General features: G+C 36.5%; 1 protein-coding gene across 1 annotated transcript in view; it reads left to right on the top strand.

The window, feature by feature from the left end:
• The window catches only part of TAF2 (TATA-box binding protein associated factor 2), a 56,997-nt gene that overhangs the window by 28,867 nt on the left and 9,196 nt on the right, over positions 1–18,934 (top strand). The window contains 9 exon segments of the mRNA XM_084509553.1: positions 1,735–1,875; positions 3,193–3,303; positions 4,916–5,109; positions 5,597–5,736; positions 9,864–9,933; positions 11,307–11,416; positions 13,709–13,938; positions 16,597–16,749; positions 17,176–17,281. Of these exon segments, the coding sequence (XP_084365679.1) occupies positions 1,735–1,875; positions 3,193–3,303; positions 4,916–5,109; positions 5,597–5,736; positions 9,864–9,933; positions 11,307–11,416; positions 13,709–13,938; positions 16,597–16,749; positions 17,176–17,281 (1,255 nt within the window).

Raw genomic sequence — 18,934 nt, 5'->3', positions numbered from 1 at the left:
TAGTGGGAGGGTTATTTTGTGTTAATTTGCAACTTCTGGCTGGATAGTGGTTATTTAGGTGAAACGTTCTTGGTGTACTAACATGGATACAGAAAAAGTGATAGTGTAATAAATTCAGTTTTATGATCTCATTTTCTAATGTACGACATGTAAAACAGCACTTCAGTCAGGTGTCCATGTAAAATATTAAATCCTCATTGATGTATAGATGCATGTGTGCATGTGCAAATACACGCATAGACCACTGAGAAGTTCATGGCAAATGACCCTGCAGAGAAAGGAGAAAATAATAAAGTTAAGATATTAAGTCCTGGGAGCATACAGGCTGATTTTCAGTCTATAGGTTTGGGTCTACTGCAGTGCCAGTGATGTTCTGTAAGGTTTAAAAAACAAATGGGGAAAAAAAAAAAACTCAAAACAATGAGGAGTTTTGTAGCTCTGCGTTATAGTTATATTTTAGGTCAAATAAGTTGCTAGTTCTTATGATATACTGAATTGATAGATGCAGCAATAGAGTATACCTTTTTAAGCAATATTAATGCAAGACAGGCTTCCTGCTACATAAATTTCACATTTTCAATTCTAAGTTCTTCTTCATGGTTTCTGAGTAGCCTTTAGAATTAAACTTCCTTTGTAGGAAAATTTGTTATGTATATTACACAAGAAGCTATACTTGCATCTGTAGTTAAAAGACTTCTGTTACTGCAAGTCTAGTCTGCCTGCACTATTTTTTTCCCTTTAACTTTCCTTTGAAGGCTGACTTAAAAGGAAAATGTCTTTCAATAATGAAGCCCACATCTTACATAAAAGAGAAGGTGAAATTAATTGCTGCCCATCTTTAAGTAGCCTCTAGCTTTTCTTTCTCTTACTGCATATGTAATAGTCTTTGGAATAAGGTAAACTAATTTAAAAGGAGATAATCACATTCATTTTCATTCATGTGAAAATGGTATTTTCTTTAGTTTGTGGAAGGTCTGTAACACTGGAAAACCCTAAATTTTAGTGTGTGTTGGCCCCATTTGTTAAAAAGCACTCAGATATTCTTCTCTGCACGCTTGCATTGTTCCATACAACAAATATATAGAATCCCCAGGGTGCTAGAAAGGCAGAAAGACAGTTTTGTCCTTGTAGAACCTTGCTTCCTTACACCAAAACAGATCATAGCAATAGATTTGTCACCCTGCAGTCTTGCCGTGAATTAAGGTTATTTGAAGAATATTCTATTCTTCGTTCTATGAAGATTAAAGCTGAGAGATGGCTGACTTGCCTTTCGCTTTAGGGGTGGTCTTTTAGGCTTAGGGTGGCTGAGACCTAGTTAAAGTCTAGGCTGAGGTTACTGGCAGGGTAAATTTGGGAAGTTGGTATTGTAAAAGCTTCTTCCATCACTGGCTTCTGTAGAGTCAGAAAACTTGGCTTAATAAAAACAGAGTATTTGCCTAAAATATAAAAGAGAAAATAATTAAGAACAGAAGCTTATCATGGAAAGGTAATTAGTTGCTGACATCTTCCAAGTGAAACAATTTTACAAAAACTTACCTTTAATGTAGACAAGATGTATTGGGGATGGCAGGGAAAACTTAGATAATGTATTACGTTGTTGAAAATAGGTACACGTTTGAAGGGCAGTATATTTTTGGCAATTGTTTTATTATGGGAAATTTGTATTTCTTTACAGCCAACCCGAACTTACAGTGGTGATGTTAATGTGACTTGCCTTTTCTCCTAATTATATAGATTGCAAATTCCATGGTAAGTACATGGACAGGACCACCAGCCATGAAGTCACTTTTTACCCGAATGTTTTGCTGTAAGACTTGTCCAAACATTGTGAAGACCAACAACTTCATGAACTTTCAAAGCTACTTCCTGCAAAAGGTAAAATTTATTTTTCTGATGAACTTTTTAAATTAAATGTCAAAATACAGAAATGTTCCTACAGATGACAACTGTAAGAATGTGAATAGCACAGTCCCATTTTACCCAGTCATTACAAACCCCAAATAACTAGTTCTTTCTTACTTGGTATCTGTTCGTTTCATCTTTGTCAAAAAACACTTAACAAAACTTAGCAATTTTTTTCTGAGTAGCTGAAGTTAAATTAGCAATTCCTTCAGGAGAGTGGAGTACATATAATAATTAGTTGTATATATTTGTGAGCTCGTTCTTGCATACAATTTATTGCACAATAACAAAGCTAATCATTTTTAGGTGAATTGATCAACTGTTTTCACTATTGGCATTTGTTTCATACTACAAATAAAATCTCATAAAGCTTATCTTAAATTAGTTGGCCTTTTAGCTGAAGGCTCTAAGGCTCTACATAATCCTTCTTGCCCTCTCCTTTCCATTAGTTGTCAACATCAAGTGCAAGTGTTGCTGCAGTTTGCTTTTTTTTTTTTTTTTTTTTTACTGGGACCTGTAGTTGTTAGTTGTACAGTGAGTAGCATTTAAAATAAGTGTCAGTGGTTTTCTCTCAAGGTTTACTTTGTAATTATTGGATGATTGAGTTACAGACCTCATATTTCTGATTATGGAGACAACCTAAATTTTATTTCTCTGTCCAAAACTGTTTCATCCTCCTCCCCACCATGTTTGTGCTTGGATTGCCTTCTGTGTTGTTCTGCTCCTTGTCTCATTCTTCATTCTTTACCACTAAATCTTAGGCTTTTCTCCCGAAGACATCTAATCCCATGTCCCAAATTTATAGTTCAAGGGTGCCTAGAGACCTACTTAGATATTTCTTTTAGAATGAGCTAGTGAGACTAATATCTAATAATTCTTTAGATTCCACTGACTGTTTTGGGTGTATACCTCTTGATGGTAATGGAAGCTTAGACATCAGGTTCACATGTAAACACTCAAATGAGGTGTCAGACTCAGAATGAATTCCACTGTCATTTTCTCTGCTTCACTGTTTTCCAATTCTTACCTTTTAGACAGTGCCTTGAATTGAGTCATTTCTTCCATATACAGCTTTTTCTGTCTGCTATAACTAATTATCGAGCAATAATTGCATTGATTTTGATCTGAAGACTGTGTGCAGCATGTTACAACTTTTTCAAAACATATTAAAATAAAACTTTTTAGAGATTTGGTATTGCAAAAGTAATTGCTTGTTTTAAGGGTGTAGTTCTTTTCAGGGCATGACTGTCATTTCATTAACATAAGAATGATGTTAATTTTATTACACAGACTATGCCTGTTGCCATGGCCCTTCTGAGAGATGTTCACAACCTCTGTCCTAAGGAGGTTTTGATGTTTATTTTGGATTTGATCAAGTATAACGATAACAGAAAGAATAAGGTAAAGAATGTGTTTATTTTAATCTCTTTAATCTCTTTTTTTGTTGAAAATAGTCTTAAAGTTAATATAATATATGATGTGTTATGCCACTAGTGTAAATACCTAGCAAGGAGAGTTGATAAAAGCTGATCTGCTAACTAAACAGTAAATGTTACAGAAGATTCTCTAGCTGACATTTGTAGTGACGTTTCTTGGATGTTTTTCTTGGAGGAAGCACTGTGCTTGTTGACTTAACTTAAGGACCTGCCTGTCTTCATTTGCATACATAGATCTATTTTTGAGAGAATGTGCTTGAAGGTTAACACTTTCTGAATAAATGTAGCATGCAAAGTTAAGCACTTGTTTCCACTTTGAGAAGATTGTCTGAAAGAGCAAGGAAATTATCTTGGTTTTTACGATATATGAGACTCTGGGTTCTGAATAACAGCTCTGGCTTACAGAACTGAATGGTATTCCTGTAGTCAGATTACAGCTGAAACCAAATGTAAAGTTTTTCATCAGTAAACTGAAGCACTTGAATTGGAAATGGCACCTGAAGTTCCTTCCAACACGGAGCACCTCTGAAGGATGGTTATGGGACCTCTAAGATTCTGAGATGATACAAGATTCCACTTCCCCAGCTTTAGAAGAAGTCCACATCTGCTAGAATCCTAACATAATCCTCCAAATTAAGTACTCAAAGTTCAGTGGAACAAATCTGAGTTCTCCTAAATCTCATTTTCTAGTATGTAGAAACACTAACAAGACACTTGTTGAAAAGTACTAAAATAAGGGGATGATAGAATGTGAAGTGGTAAAGAGATAACGTACACACCAGTTTTCACAGGATGTGCTGAGTTGTGCTGACATCTCTCCACCACTGAAGGAGAGATCCCGCTTTGCTTTTCTACATTTCACTTGTGAACATGTGTTTGATACCTTCTGTGAGATCTAGCACTTCTTGGGTTTGTTTAGGTTAAATTAACTAACATGCCACCCAGTACTTTTTTCTGCTTTTATAGTTGTATTTCTCTACTTTTTGCTATGTAGTAATTTGACATGACCAAAAAGTGCTACAGTTAGCACAAGGGAAGGGGTGAAACTGTGTGCCTAGAAAAAAGGAGCAAATAAAGAAGCGAGATTTTCCTTACTATATAGCGGAGAGGCATTAGTTTACCTGAGAAGCACTTGAAGTGGCTATCTAGATGAAACCTCTGATTTTTCAGAGGAGTAAAGCACCCATTAACCTTGGTAACCTTGCAACGGAATATAGAAAGGGACATGTAATTTTAGAGCTCACGCTAGGAAATAATGGCTTTTATTTTACAAATCTGGAAAATTTTCAGTACCTGATATTTTTTTTATTATTATTTTTTTTTTTTTGGAAACCAGTGTATTACTATTGATATGCTCTTATTTCAGAGTGAAAATTAATGGCTGATAGAATATCTGCTTGCTCAAGCGCTCTCAAATCTATATTCAAAACACATTTATTCAACTGTTTTTGCTTTCTTACAGTTTGTTTTATGGTTTCCGTTTAAACATCTTGTTGTATAACAGTGCTTCAACATTACTTGCTGTATAACAATATATATTGTTACGTTGCTTGTGTTTTAATGCTGTTTTTATCTAGTTTTCAGACAACTACTACCGTGCTGAACTGATTGATGCCCTGGCCAACTCTGTGACTCCTGCAGTCAGCGTGAACAATGAAGTCCGAACACTGGATAACTTAAATCCCGACGTTCGACTTATTCTTGAGGAAATTACACGTTTCCTAAACATGGAGAAGCTTCTTCCCAGCTACAGGCATACCATTACAGTCAGGTGTGATTTAGTAATTGTTGTATGTACAAAAAGAGAAGACATGTTAACACTATTTTTGTGTTTATAGTTCTGTAGTTACTGAGATTTTAGCTTACCTCCTTTAGTCTTACATGGCAAATTCCTTCTAATTTCCAAAAGTTGGTAGTGTGAGTTTGTCTTAATTGTTCAGTTTATGAAAGGCTGACAAAAGGTAGTGTAACAATTTCTGTAGAGTACACAACACTAATCTAAACTGTTTTCTGTGAAAATAAGTGCAGTTCTACAAATCAAACTGAATTTGGCACAGCAGAGAATCGTTTCAGTGTTCTGCCTAATTCAGAATTAATGAGTGCTACGTGTTAATACTATGAAAATAATTGTAACATGGTAATTAGGTTAATTTTATTCTAGAAAAATGACAAGACTAGTTGATTCTGAAGGAGATAACTGTGTCCTTTGTGCCTGGCATTTTGGAAGCCTCATATAAATTTCTTTTTACCCCATCTAGCTGCTTAAAAGCTATTCGGGTGCTTCAGAAAAATGGTCACGTCCCAAGCGATCCTGCGCTCTTCAAGTCATATGCAGAGTATGGACACTTTGTAGATGTCCGAATAGCAGCATTGGAGGCTGTTGTTGACTACACAAAAGGTACTTTTGCATCTATTTTGACCCTTTGTAACACTTGTGATATAGTAGAAAAAGTGAAATAATTACCTCGTTAATATTATATTGAAGCATTGTCTACCAGAAGAGCTTGTGTGGTGACAAATGTATTGATAAGAGAAGCTGTGATTGCTATTAATGTTTTGTCCTAGAGCACGCAAGTTTTATGAAGGTGTGGTGAGCGTTGTTTCTCAGTGTTCTGTAAAACTGAATCAGATATCTGGAGTTTTGAAATAACGAGTAGACAGCAAGATAAGTAGTGATAAGGGGTGCTGGTGATTTCTTTAAACGCCTTATTTTCAGTGATTTCTATTCAGTGAGTTCAGCCATAATGGCTAGTCAAAGCTCTAGGTTTTGATTTGCCGTCTTACTAATCACTTTTTTTTTTTTGCCTTTTTTTCATGCATCTTATAGCTATAAGTTTTGCAGACCTAGTTTATTTTAGTGCTTATTGGTTGATTCTACTTTGCCATTCCTTATACACAGCCTTTGTTTGTGAGACTTCTGTTCCTTAACATTTTCTTTATCTTAGCTGACTGCTGCAGTTCCTTGAAAAAAAAAATAATACAGGGTGGCTTTCTTAAATGATATTTAAATTTGAAATTCAATCCTGACAGTTTTTCTAGGGAGAACTGGAAATTAATGATTCGCATTTACAAAATTAATATATTCCTAGATAATCTGTTCCTTTACTTGAATGAGTCTTTCTCTGTTCAATGGATTTGTGACAGTTCTTGTGTTTGAAGGGTTATTCCTATCAAAGGAGCTGCATCCTTTAATCGTTTCTCTGTGAGAAGCTTGGTGATTCCAGATTTCTAATTATTCCTTGTCAAATTTCATGTTTTCATTTTCAGGACAGTAGCTTTTCCCTTGCTTTTCTGCATGAGTTGTTGTTTCCACTTTTTATAAGAAGCTTATTGCTTGTCTTTCTGCTGTCATTGTGTCCAAAGACATCTCAAACTAGGTGCGTAATGGAGGGTTTTAATTCAATTTCAGTGAGTATATCTGAGAGAATTCAGACCTATCCTTACACACTGAAACCAAAACAAGTGGTAACTTCAAGGCATCACCCTCGGGCTCAGTTCTCTTTCTTGTAATTCAGCAGGCATTCTGGATCCATAACCCACTGCAAATGTACTGTTTTGTAACCCTGTGAGTGATTACCCAGCTAGAATTCATAACTCTGCTGATACTGGGCATATCTCTTTCTGTTCTGGTGCTTACTTTGTTTTCCTCCCTTCATAGAGTGTTAGTGGAAAGATTTGCTGGAGAATGGAAAGCTTACTCATCAGCCAGCTTCCTTTAGGATAATCTCAATAATTCATCCCACCCTTTGGAAAGACAAACTGATGGAAATAATGTTTTCTCATTAAATTCTCGACCTTTTATGGGTGTTGCTTACACCTAATGATTGACTTGGGTAAGAAAGTGTTAGTATTGCAAAGTAATATGTTACATCTTTAAAAAAGACCTCCTCAGATGAGTTGCTGTGTAAGCAAGGTAGGGTATGTTGCTCAAAATGCTCTATAGATACAGGAAGGGAAAACTTGAGTGGTAAAAAGTAGAAGAAAGATTACTTGAAGAAATCAGTGATTGAGCTACATATATATTATGATTGAGCTCTCTGTCAGGTCTGGAAGTGATGGGTTAGAGTATTACTGTACCGAGCTGCCTTGCCAACAGCTTTTTCTCTGACAAGGGAGTATCAGACACAAATATGTATCTGCTGTAAAGTCAACACAACTCACAACGCAGCCTCCCATGTTATTTAGCCATCCGTGTCACTTCTCAAATACAGCCTTCCAGCACTTAACACACCAGCTCCTGTTCCTGCTGTAAGACTGGTGGCTTATGTTGTAGGGGTAAATCTGAAAGCTCAGTGTGCTAACTTCAGCTAACCATATAGAAGTCAGAAGTGCTTGTCTTGCAGGGCCCTAAGTCTCTGGCTTTGGAAGAAGAAATGATTGGTCGTCTGTTGCCAAGAGGTCTGATTCTCCTTGTTCCCGGTTACCTGGTTTCCAGTTCATATTGGATGTAAAACAGCAGCTATCAAATGCCTGATGCTTGTGCCAATGCTGGCTTTTTAACAGTTCTTGTAAAGGAAGCTGACTGCTTTTTGTTATTTCCATAAAAAGGAAAGTCTGTGTTTTCTGGGGCAGTGTGGAACTCCCATGTTTTTCTATCAACTCTCAGGGCAGGAATAGTGCTGCCTTTTTTTAAGTTACTTTAAAAGAAATCATTTCACCGTGGAACAGAATAAGTTGTTTTCTTTGCTGTTAATAGTAGGCTTTTTTTGAGACACTCTAACTCTAAAATGCTTGAGGCAGCATATAAGGACTTGGACAGTTGATCTAAACTGGCTTGAAGTGAACAGGAATTATCAACTTTTTAAAGGTAGCTTTTGGTAGTTATGTCTGCTAGATGTCGTGTATACAACAAAGCAGTTGCATATTTGAGGAGATAAAAACAAACTTGTAAGTATCCCGACCTACCTAATTGCACGAATGAAAATTCAGTCTTAGAGATGCTCTGTTGTAACTGAGAGCTGAATACAATCTCTTGTAATTTGAAAAAATGTCAAGAGGATTTTTACTTCAAAAAACAATCACTTTTATGGCTAGCAGAAATATGAAGACCTACACATCATTCTTCAGGCTAGTAAGATCTATTCTGCTAAAGGTCAGGGTTAATTTGTCATTGTTCCCCAAAATGTCACGTTGCTATACAAATTTGAAGAGATGATTAAAAGCATTAGTAGCAAAGCTTTGGAAGTCCTGCAGGGCTGCTTTACTCTACCAGGTAAATGGCAGGGAAGAATTACTTTATTTCAAGCACAAATAAGATTAGGAAACAACAAAAAACTTATTTAACCACAAAAATATGATGTTTCTTGGTTCTGTTATCCAGTACTATCAGCCTAAAGGATTCATCTCCCAATTTGCTCATTCTCTAATCACAAACCATTTTAAAATCCATTTTGTTAGCAGTTAAAATTATTTAATCTTGCTTACTATTATGATTTAATTTATTCACACATGTATAACTATGCAGCAAAAACTCAGAACAATATTATTTTTCTTCCATACAAAACAACTTCTTTATGCACTGTTCTCTCTGCCTTCTGTCTCAAGCAAGTAGCTGCCAGGAAAGGCGCTGTGCACAGAGCATAGGCAGTCACTGATACCTTGAAAGCATGTCCTAGGCAGAGGTTTTTAAAGATTTCTCAGATTTTTAAGGCAAATCTGTAATTGTACTGGTCTATGCAGGTACAAATTTGCTCTGGCATCATTCCGATTTGACCTATGCTGTGTACCTGTGGTCTGAATGGGGCAGAATGTGAGCTAGTGAGCCCCTTTTAGAGGCAGAGGATGTCAGCCTGGTGCAGTGCCTCACCAGTGTAACCACTTCTGATGTGGCTGGATTGCAGGAAGTGCAGAGCTAATTTTCAATCTGCCTGCAAAAACCTATGTTCAACAAAACAGACTGTTTAAATTTTCAACTAATTAGATGATTTTGTCTTTGCGTCAAGCAGCATTTTCTAGAAGCATGTGCTGATAAGACTCAAAATATATTTTAATTACAAAGTATACTGACTAAAAAAAAAAAAAACTAAGGAAGACTACTGAGATGAGTACTCTTACAGTTTTGTGCAAGACCACTGGTCTTCCTCTTTCTGTTTTATAGTTAATGGTCTGTCACTCATTCTTGTGTAAAAGAACTGTCTATTCTCAATTCCCTGTGAAAAATGTAATGTAGATTCTTGAGGGGATATTTGGATGTACTGATACCGTGTGCTTCCTAAAACAAAGAAGGTAATTTTCTCAGTGACTTTTGTAGTCAGTGCTCATGGGCAAGCTATGTGCTAATAGTCATGTTGGTAGTTACTGAATAACTCAGGCATGAAGGTATTAATGTGCATGTTTCTATTTTGGTGCAAAGTAAAATAATGTGAACTTCCTTATGTTTCGAATTTGCACTATAATTAACAAAATTCCTCTTCAGTAGCAGTCATTCAAGCTCTTCATGTGCTAATTGAGGAAGCCGTGTTCATCTTGATCAACCTTTCCAGTTTGTGAATAATTATACCAGTTTTGTTATTTTATTCTTTGCAGTCGATAGGAGCTATGAAGAACTACAGTGGCTGCTCACAATGGTTCAGAATGATCCTGTACCCTACATAAGGTTAGTGAGCAAATAAAGAGCCAGTTAGTTTTTACTAACTACTATGTACATTCTTGGCCTGGGCTTGGTAGAATCGATCAAATGCTTAGCTGATTAATACTTCTACACAACTGTTTTTCTCCTTGTTGCTCCTAAGTTGAAATGTGTTGTGATTTTTCAGCAGTTCACATCTCAAGAGTTAATATACTTGCTTCTTAATCTCCGTTATTTTTATGTTCTGCACCTTTAAATGTCTGAAGTCGGAGATCATTTCCTAATCACAAATGATGTATACAAGTCTCATGTTGAGTATGGCACAAACAGATTGTATGATATTTATTGAAGACAAAGGTTGAGACCTAACACACATGATGCTTTGCCAGCAAAGAATGTAAAGCAATTGTTAGACTGTAGGTGGGGTGAAAGGATAATACATGAAAGTGCAGTGTAATTTCTAGTATTGCCTGCTTCAACTTTGTTTTCACCAGTGAGCAATCGGGTAAAAAAGCTCATCGTTGCAAGTTTGTCCTCTTTTTTTTTTTTTTTTCCTGCCATTCTTTCTAATGAAAGTAGGTACAGTTAGAAGTCACCAAGGGAGGTGTAGCCTCATACTAGGTAGGAGGTAGCATTTCATTTGAGTCTCTTTAAGGAAGAGTTTGTTTACATTTTGGATGAAGTGTTATATGTAAGCCTCTTCTGAAAAGAAGAAGAAAAAAGGAAAAGGTAATTTTCTTGTCCCAGATGTGTAAAACTACAAGGAGAAAGCTTTCTATACAAAGAAAATACTTATAATAAGCAATGGAACACACAATTATTCTCATTCATAAAATGTTTTCAAGTCCAAGTTTAAATAAAGAAAGTGGAAAAATGCATCTGCTTACAGCTCAATGCATAAATATTGTAAGCAAACATGGTAAGTGTGGAATTTTTATACACCAGTGTAACTTAAGAGGTGACAGTGTTCCTTTCCAGACGGATGTGCACGTCACTAGTTTTGTTCCTGTCATTTTGTATCAGTCATAAACATGTTAAATTATTTTAAAATTCTTTGATGTCAGTTTGTAAGCTTATTTGCCAGGCTAGCTCTTTCTTTGTAATTACCAAGTCAGCGTGCAAAAAAGATTGCTGTTAAACCAAAGAGCATAATACAGCCTACAGTTTTGTATCTAACTGTTCAGAAATAAAAATCATTTCTAATAATACACACTACAAATAATCATTGTTGTGCTTTACTTTTTAATCTTTAAATTATATTACTGGTGGTGAATCTGTGTCTGTACATACTGTGTATTTGAAAAGTAGAGTTCTGTAAGAACATTGCAAATTGAGTAGACTTCTTATTCTTAGTCTACTCATTTGGATTTAATAAAAAAAAAATATCGTTTATTTTTTAGGCATAAGATTCTGGATATGCTGACTAAGAATCCGCCTTTTACCAAGAACATGGAGTCCCCTTTATGTAATGAAGCTTTGGTAGATCAGCTTTGGAAACTGATGAATTCAGGTTGGTTTTTATGTTTTCTATATTGTAGGATTGCTAGGACTTGAAAACTCAGTCTCTGAAGTTCTCTTTCAAATATCTACTGAACTTGCCTAGTGATGTACTAGTGGACTCCTTGTTTTTTGTTACTACTTCCTTTACTCCTGTAGTGTGCTTTGATACACTTTGGCATAAAATCCTTCTTTGACTCAGATGTTCACATTAGACATTTTCCCAAATGATACTGTATGTTACCTTTTCCTTTACAGTTTGCTCTAAATTAGGCAGTCTCTCTTTGTCCTCCTTTATCCAACTCTGAGAATATGAGAGGATAACATTTGTGTAGACAAACTTCTAAAACTCTCCAGTAAATTATTTTAAACCTAAGGCTTAATTTGCCTTGTATGATTAAGAAAGATCCTAATGAGAGGAGGGTTTGCATCTTTACCATTGACCTGTTTTTCATTACTGAAGCAGTTTTATCCAGTCCTAACAAACTGCCCTTTAACATCTGGCACATTTCTGCAGATTACATGTAAACGTTTATATAGGTTTTTTAGGTCATTGAAAGCTGTCTGTTTTCTGTGTATCATTATTTTTAGTGTTTGAAAGTTTACAGCAACACTCCAGGGGCTGAAGCTGGGAGACTACTAGTAGTTCAGTTTTGCAGGATTTGCCAAGTGTCAGGCACAGAAAATAAACAATTTTGATGTTCCCATCAGAGAGTTTGTTTCTGCTTTTTCTTGAGAGAAGAGTGTGTGCAGTGTTACTCACAACCATTACTTCTTCTTGCAAGTAACAAATAGGGTATGCATTCTTATTATTATTCATGGGGCTTTAAGGACTTAAATTTCTATGTATCAAGATGACATAATGTTTCAATTTATTTTCTGTAAGGCATAACCTTAGCATTCCAGGGTGCCCAGAAAGACATTTGTTAATGTGAGACAAGTTAGTAGCCAGGTTTAAAGCTGCATGATTCTAGAATCATGAGTTGCTTTCATTTCAAATAATCAAATAATAGAAAATACTCCGATATATTTTTTTTTTCTTTTGTGTTACTCTACATTAAATAGATAATGCTTACAGTTTGCAGTGACTGCAGAGAAATTCAGCAACCAGTTGTATTTGAGCTTTTTTGCTGGAAAAGAGGAGAGATATTGAGTGAGAATTCACCATATTTTAAAAAGCTTTAGTTTAAAGCATTGAGTAAATTATTTATTAAAATGCTATGATAGATTTGAAATTAATGTTTGTGAACGTGTCATTCTCTGGAGAGTATTTTAGTGCTAGAGATGTCCAGATCACTTTCTTATATCATATCTTATATCACTTTCTCCCAGCTGTTCATGAAATTTATCAGAGTAGCTTGTAACTGGGTAAGTGTAGGTACATCTAAACTTAGACAAAATGCAATTTAGTCCCCTGAAACTTAGTACTTACAGGGACAGATCTTAAAATTGTATTTTGTGCTGTCTTGCAAGGCCCCATTAACATGGCAGTTGGCACATCTGTGTCTTGTTTACCAGATACAGCCCTATTCCTGCTGTGGAACAATATGTCCAATAAACTTGCAATCAGTCAAGAGCTGGGCCGAGTTAACATCAGAATCGCTATATTTGCAGCGTTGCACCAGATGTTAGATGTCTTGCTGTTGTGAATGGTGCCAAACACGCTTTGACTATTTGTGTATGAAGATACAAAAGCAATACAGAGTTTGTAGTGAAAAATAAAATCAACGAAGCGGTGCTTTTTGTGCTACGCGTCTACAGCTCGAATGCAAATTAAAGTATTTGAGTACCCAGTGAAGTACATGACACAGTAGTCAGTAGACATCAAAAAGCCCATTTATGCATCACTGGTTTGTGCTGTCCATCAGGGTGGTTTCCAGAGGTTATAGATCTTAGTCATACTTAAGACTCCTACTGAATTACATAAAGTAAATAAGCAATTGTGACCAAATCCACTGATGTGGGAAGCCAGTTTGGTAAGAAAATGTTCTGTTTTACTTGTCCAATACTAAAACCTAAAGAGAAACTTTAAAAAATAAAAGCATTTTATTTTTTCTTATGTTATTATAACTCGTAGTTTTCCAGTTAAGTATTGTACAGTCTATAATTTAAAGCTTTTTAATTTAAAGCAGGATCTAGCAGGTGAGTTTGAGTAGATAAAAAGGAGGCTGGAGTAATGAGGGAAGTTGTCTTAGGCACAGCAGATATGTGCATACTTTGATGGATGCAGATTGGCTAAAACCATCTTTTTTGTGGAGTAGGGAAGATTGTACCTCTATTAACAGTAATCTCTTTGGGATTTTAGGAACTTCACATGACTGGAGATTACGATGCGGAGCGGTCGACCTCTATTTCACACTTTTTGGCCTCAGCAGACCTTCGTGCTTACCGTTACCAGAGCTTGGACTCGTTCTTAATCTGAAGGAAAAGAAGGCTGTGCTTAATCCAACGATTATCCCTGAATCAGTGGCAAATAATCAGGAACCTGTGAATAGTACTAACAATCATGGACAGTCAGTAGGATTTCAGAACACCGTAAGCACAACCCATCTGCGCACATCCCATTCAGCTGGCTTGGAGGCCTTGCATTGGTTACCTGTTTCATCTTGTATCGTGTTAGAGCTGCTCATGATTTATCTAAGCTGTGTTTCCACCTTGTTACTTTTATTCCTTCCACTTGAAAAGCTGACACATACATTCCACATACCTCTTCTGACTTTTTTTAAACCGTTTTGCATAGAAGCTTTTGACTTCTTTTTTTTTTCCTACTCTTATCATTTGTATTCCTTACAAAACTTTATTTTTCCTGTATTTTTTATGAGACATGAAGTGCTTCACAGAAATGTTTGATGCTGTTAAGAAATTCTCTTTAATTAGACTAAGAACATTGCTTAAAGGCAAGATATGCCATTTTCCCAAACAAAACCTTTTATCAGTAATTCCATTACATCTTAAAATGCATAGATGAACTTCTGTAATCAACTTTGAGAAATGAAAGTTGAAAGTTCAATGTCTTCACTGAACACTTCCATCTGATTTCGTAGTACTATGCTCTGAAGGATTTGTAACAACTTCTGAAAAGTTGCATGTTCAGTTTGATATCTTCCAGGCTTCTGAGGCTTCAGCCCTAACACGCAATCCATTGTGTAGTTAGAAAATGGATCTGACAAGCTATTCAAGTCATACATTTCTTCAGAATAGCTGCCACTGCTGCAGAACTAAGTCTTTTTGCTGGGCAAAGTTAATTATGAGGCAAAAAGCTCAACGTATATGGAAATAATAAGTTATTTCCTTAACAGATTGAAAAACTATTTAACTGAAACTGCTTAGGAGTATATCCCGAAAGAGGATGTGAACATGTGATTAGCATGTTTGAAAACTACTTGTTCCGCCCTTCTGAATGGGATTTTTTACTGTTACTATTTCAATCCCATAGATAACTTCTGAATTGCTTTTATTTCAGAGAGATACCGAGAGTGCAAATTATCACAGTACCTTGCAGGCTGTTACCAGTAGGGGGAGAAAATGATGGTGGAGTCATACCCGTAGAGCTACCCTACATATCCGCAGAACGTGTAGTAAATCCTTATTTGTTACACACAGACATCAGAATTAAATAACAGGAGACATTTTGTTGCCAGATTTTTAGGCTGCAATTCAGTGGACATCCAAAATTTCTTTAGCAGTCTGTCTTAATCAAAAATATCCTCTCAACTCTTCTTTTTCCTATACTGTCCTCTCCCTCTTGCTAGTACAGTTGTTGCTACATAATGAGTTGGATCAGGGGAGGATCTGGTTGAAAAATAGGATTTTATGAACAGATATTTCCTGCTGAATCAGTTTCCTAGTTAGTTCATCATGCAGTTATACCAATGCTTGTGGTGGCCCAGGACAGAAACTTGAGAAAGGGGAAGAGGCTGCTTCTGTTAGCAGCAGCGCTGCCTACGGCATTAGTATAAGCCTCGATGCACACTTCATCCTTTGTGTCTTCTCCTCGGCCTCATCTCCATTCTCCTACGACTTACTTTGCTTAGGTGATCTTTTTCACTGTAACACACCGAAAATTCAGGGAATCGAGTTTCCTCATAGAAAAACAAACCAGAAATACAAAACAAAGGCACTCTCTTGCATCAGCCAAAGCTTAAATCAAAAGCGTTTCACAGCAGCAGTGTGTTGGGTTAAATAATAAGGAATAAAAGAGGGAAATGCATATTTGAGGTTAAAAGAAGAATAAACAGGTGATAGAATGCATCAGGCTAACTAGGTTCTTTAAAGCAGTATATTCTGAGAGCACAAGCGAGCTAAAATCAGTCTAATAGACTGCTTTGATGCTGAACGTGCTAGGGATGGTGAGAGTCACCCACTTTATAAAATTTCAGTTGCTCAGGGCAAGAATTTGTGGGGTTGGAATACCCTTTGTGTAATAGGGGAAGAGCAGTTGCAGTTGGGCATCATGTGCTCTTTAGAGACCATTATAAGGTTTTTATCTAGGTTTTAGTGCTTAATAATGCTTGCTGCTATGGGCACTTAATCTTCCATCTCTATTTTGCGTATTAGACTTGTTGGAACACCTGTCTCCTGTTTTAATGACTACTTGTGTAACTTACTAGACTCTCCTGCTATTTTTATATTCCTCTGATCCTGTTTGTGTTGTTAATCTAAGCAGTAATGTACAAAACAGTTTAACTCTCTTATAAATATTGCTGTGATATCAAAAATAATACCAGGCTATAATCGCTCATTCTGACTTGTATTCAACAAAGAAAGCATTGGCATTTAAAGCTAATTAAAAGAAGATTTAGCTAAATCCCATGCATAGATCAGAGGCTATCACAGTTTTTCAAGAGATTTGGAATGAGGAGAGTCTGAGAGGCACAGATTTATAGAAAGGCTATTCAGAGGCAGCAAATGTTGTTGCACACCAACAGTACCATGATTGTGAGAAGGGACAGAAAAGATGCCAATGCTAGATATGCAGAGGGAGCAGGAATAGAAGTAAAGAGAAACCATGTTTGTAGGAGAGGTTGGCACAAATCCATGCAGGGTTTTAGAAAATACTTCTTGCCAGAACTACAGGGAAAACTTTGTTCAAATCACCCACTTACTCAGAAGTGTTTTCAGCTATCAGGGCTCTTTTAGGCTGAAACATGGCTCTTGCTATCTTCTAATTTTGATCTTTTAATGCTGCTTCAGGAGGATGATCATCTTATTAAGGAAACAGCATCCAGCATTTCTGGTCATCAGCAGGGGGTGAAGAGGAAGGCTGATATGCCACTCGGGTCTCCATTGGAGCCAGGGCAAATACTAGAGAAGAATGAAGACAGTAAAGTCAAACTCAGAATCAGAGTAAGAAATGGAAATTCAACTTGCACAATATGCAGAGTATTCGGAATAACAGCAATGGCTTCTGCTGACTTTCCTTAAAGCTGTGTTCAAACAAAAGACATGTTGTGTATGTGTGTACAGTAGTTGTTACGCTTACTTTGGCAAAATCATTTCCCATCAGATTCTTTATTGGCTGGCAGGAACTGAAGTTGACAGTTAATGTTCTTGTTCACACAGCTTCACGGTAAATTAGAAGGGTAGACATTGACGCCTTTTAATTTCATTGAATTTTTATTCCTTAGCAGTGGTAGATATCACTTCTTTCCCTCTCACCCCCAGTTTACTTCAAAAAAAAAAAAAAAAAAAAAAAAAAAAGAAAATTTTATGAAGTGATGTTCCTAAGAATTAATTATTAGCATCTGCTTATTTTTTTTCCTGATACCATAGTTCTCAAACTCTCAAGAAGAGGAGGAGATTGATATGGACACGGTTCATGACAGTCAAGCCTTTATTTACCATCATTTGAATATGTTGGAGAGACCGTCAACACCAGGTATGAATAAATTTATTGGCAAATGATAATAGGAATTTTTCGACTGTTTTGGTTGTTGGTAAGAGTTAAATGTTAGCTGAATTCAAGGAAATACGTAAAGGGTGCACAAGAACATTCTTTAGCTTTCAGTGTATTTATAGGTAATTATGTACATGTGTGTTTTCATGCATATCTAAGTCAGGTAAGTATTTGTCAGGCTTATAACAATGAAAAGCTAAGGAATTAATAAAATAAAAAAGTGAAACAGAACCTCAAATGCTTGGGTGAAATTTATTTTGCAGAAGGTATGATTTTTAAGAAGAATGATTTTGAGGATTATCTTAAAAAAAAAAAAAAAAAAAAAAAAAAACAAGACATCAGGTAAAAAAAATCTTATGACTTGTAGCTTAACATCAGTAGTTTGAAAGAAATTTGCAAGCCTCAAAGATACTTAGAAGGGCTCTTTAAAGCTGAAAATACAGTTTCATTTCTGAACCTTGTTGTTATTCCTACCTCTCTTTGTCATAAAATATTTGACAAAATTACTGCTCAAAAAATAATGTTTCTTAGAAACCTTAAGGCAGACCTTTATAAATTAAATTAATTTAATATTTATGTATTGTGTATATAAGCAATTTAATTAAACCTTCATTAATGAACTTCCACCTTGTTTTCTTACCTGTCCCAGCAAAGAAATGTAGTAGTTAGTCTTGGTTTCTGAAAACCTTTTGACTATGTTTTTAACTTTAGTTCCCAGATGTACTGGATGTAAGCTGAGGTAGTGTGACCATGGAACAAACCTTTTGCAACATCTTGGGTGCACACCAAAAATGAGGTGTTAAGATTTTCAGATTGCAGTCCCCGCAGGGTGTAAAAGCTAAGTGTTTGGCCCCAGAAGTTGGATTCAGGGTACTCTACCCTCTCGCTTGTTTTTCTGTTTTTATCCAGTGGTTGCCTAATGTCCAACACAAAAAACCTTAACAGCAGGATCTGGAACATCGGTTTCCTAGGGTCTGAGCACTAGGTCCTTAGCTATGCTGACAAGTGACCTCATCTGCTTTCCCTGTGACCTGAGTGTTCCTGGCAGTTCATGGCCCCGTTGAAGAGGAGGGCTGGTGGTGGTTCTGCTCCGAGTATCCTGCTGAGCCTGGTGCCTAGGGTGCTGGCCAGGGATGTGGAAGCTGTAGGTTCATACTCCCATAGGGCCTAGAACTTCGATTTTACTTCCTTGGCAGATGCTCTAGCCGCTAAGGTTTGTTTTTTCTGAATAAAAGGTAACTGCTGTCATTGCTCAGCTAACAAATTAAGTTCATATGGGGACACAAAACACAGGGAGGTCTGCTGTCTGGATTCCAGATGGCCTTTAGTTGATATGTGCCTGTCCAGCCAGCTCCACCAGGATGGATTTGCTGTTAGGTATGGAGAATAGGAAAACTCACAACTTTTTCCCTAAATCATAGCCATCCCAGCAGATTAAAGGAGAAGGGGGCAAATGGGTTGCTCTCAAGAATTTAGGAGCTTAATTTTACAGAACCTTTACTTTAAACCTCTCAGAGCTGCTTTGAATTTTGTCCTTGGTGTTACGGACAGCCGTCACATTTTCTGTTACGGCAAAGAATGACACATCCAGGGCATGCAAGTGTGAAGCTGATCCACTGAGGATTAGTATTTATA

This window comes from Aythya ferina (assembly GCF_964211825.1).
Source record: "Aythya ferina genome assembly, chromosome: 2".
Lineage (NCBI taxonomy): Eukaryota > Metazoa > Chordata > Aves > Anseriformes > Anatidae > Aythya > Aythya ferina.
Note: the sequence above shows the minus strand (reverse complement) of the source record. Positions and strands in the feature narration are given on the sequence as shown.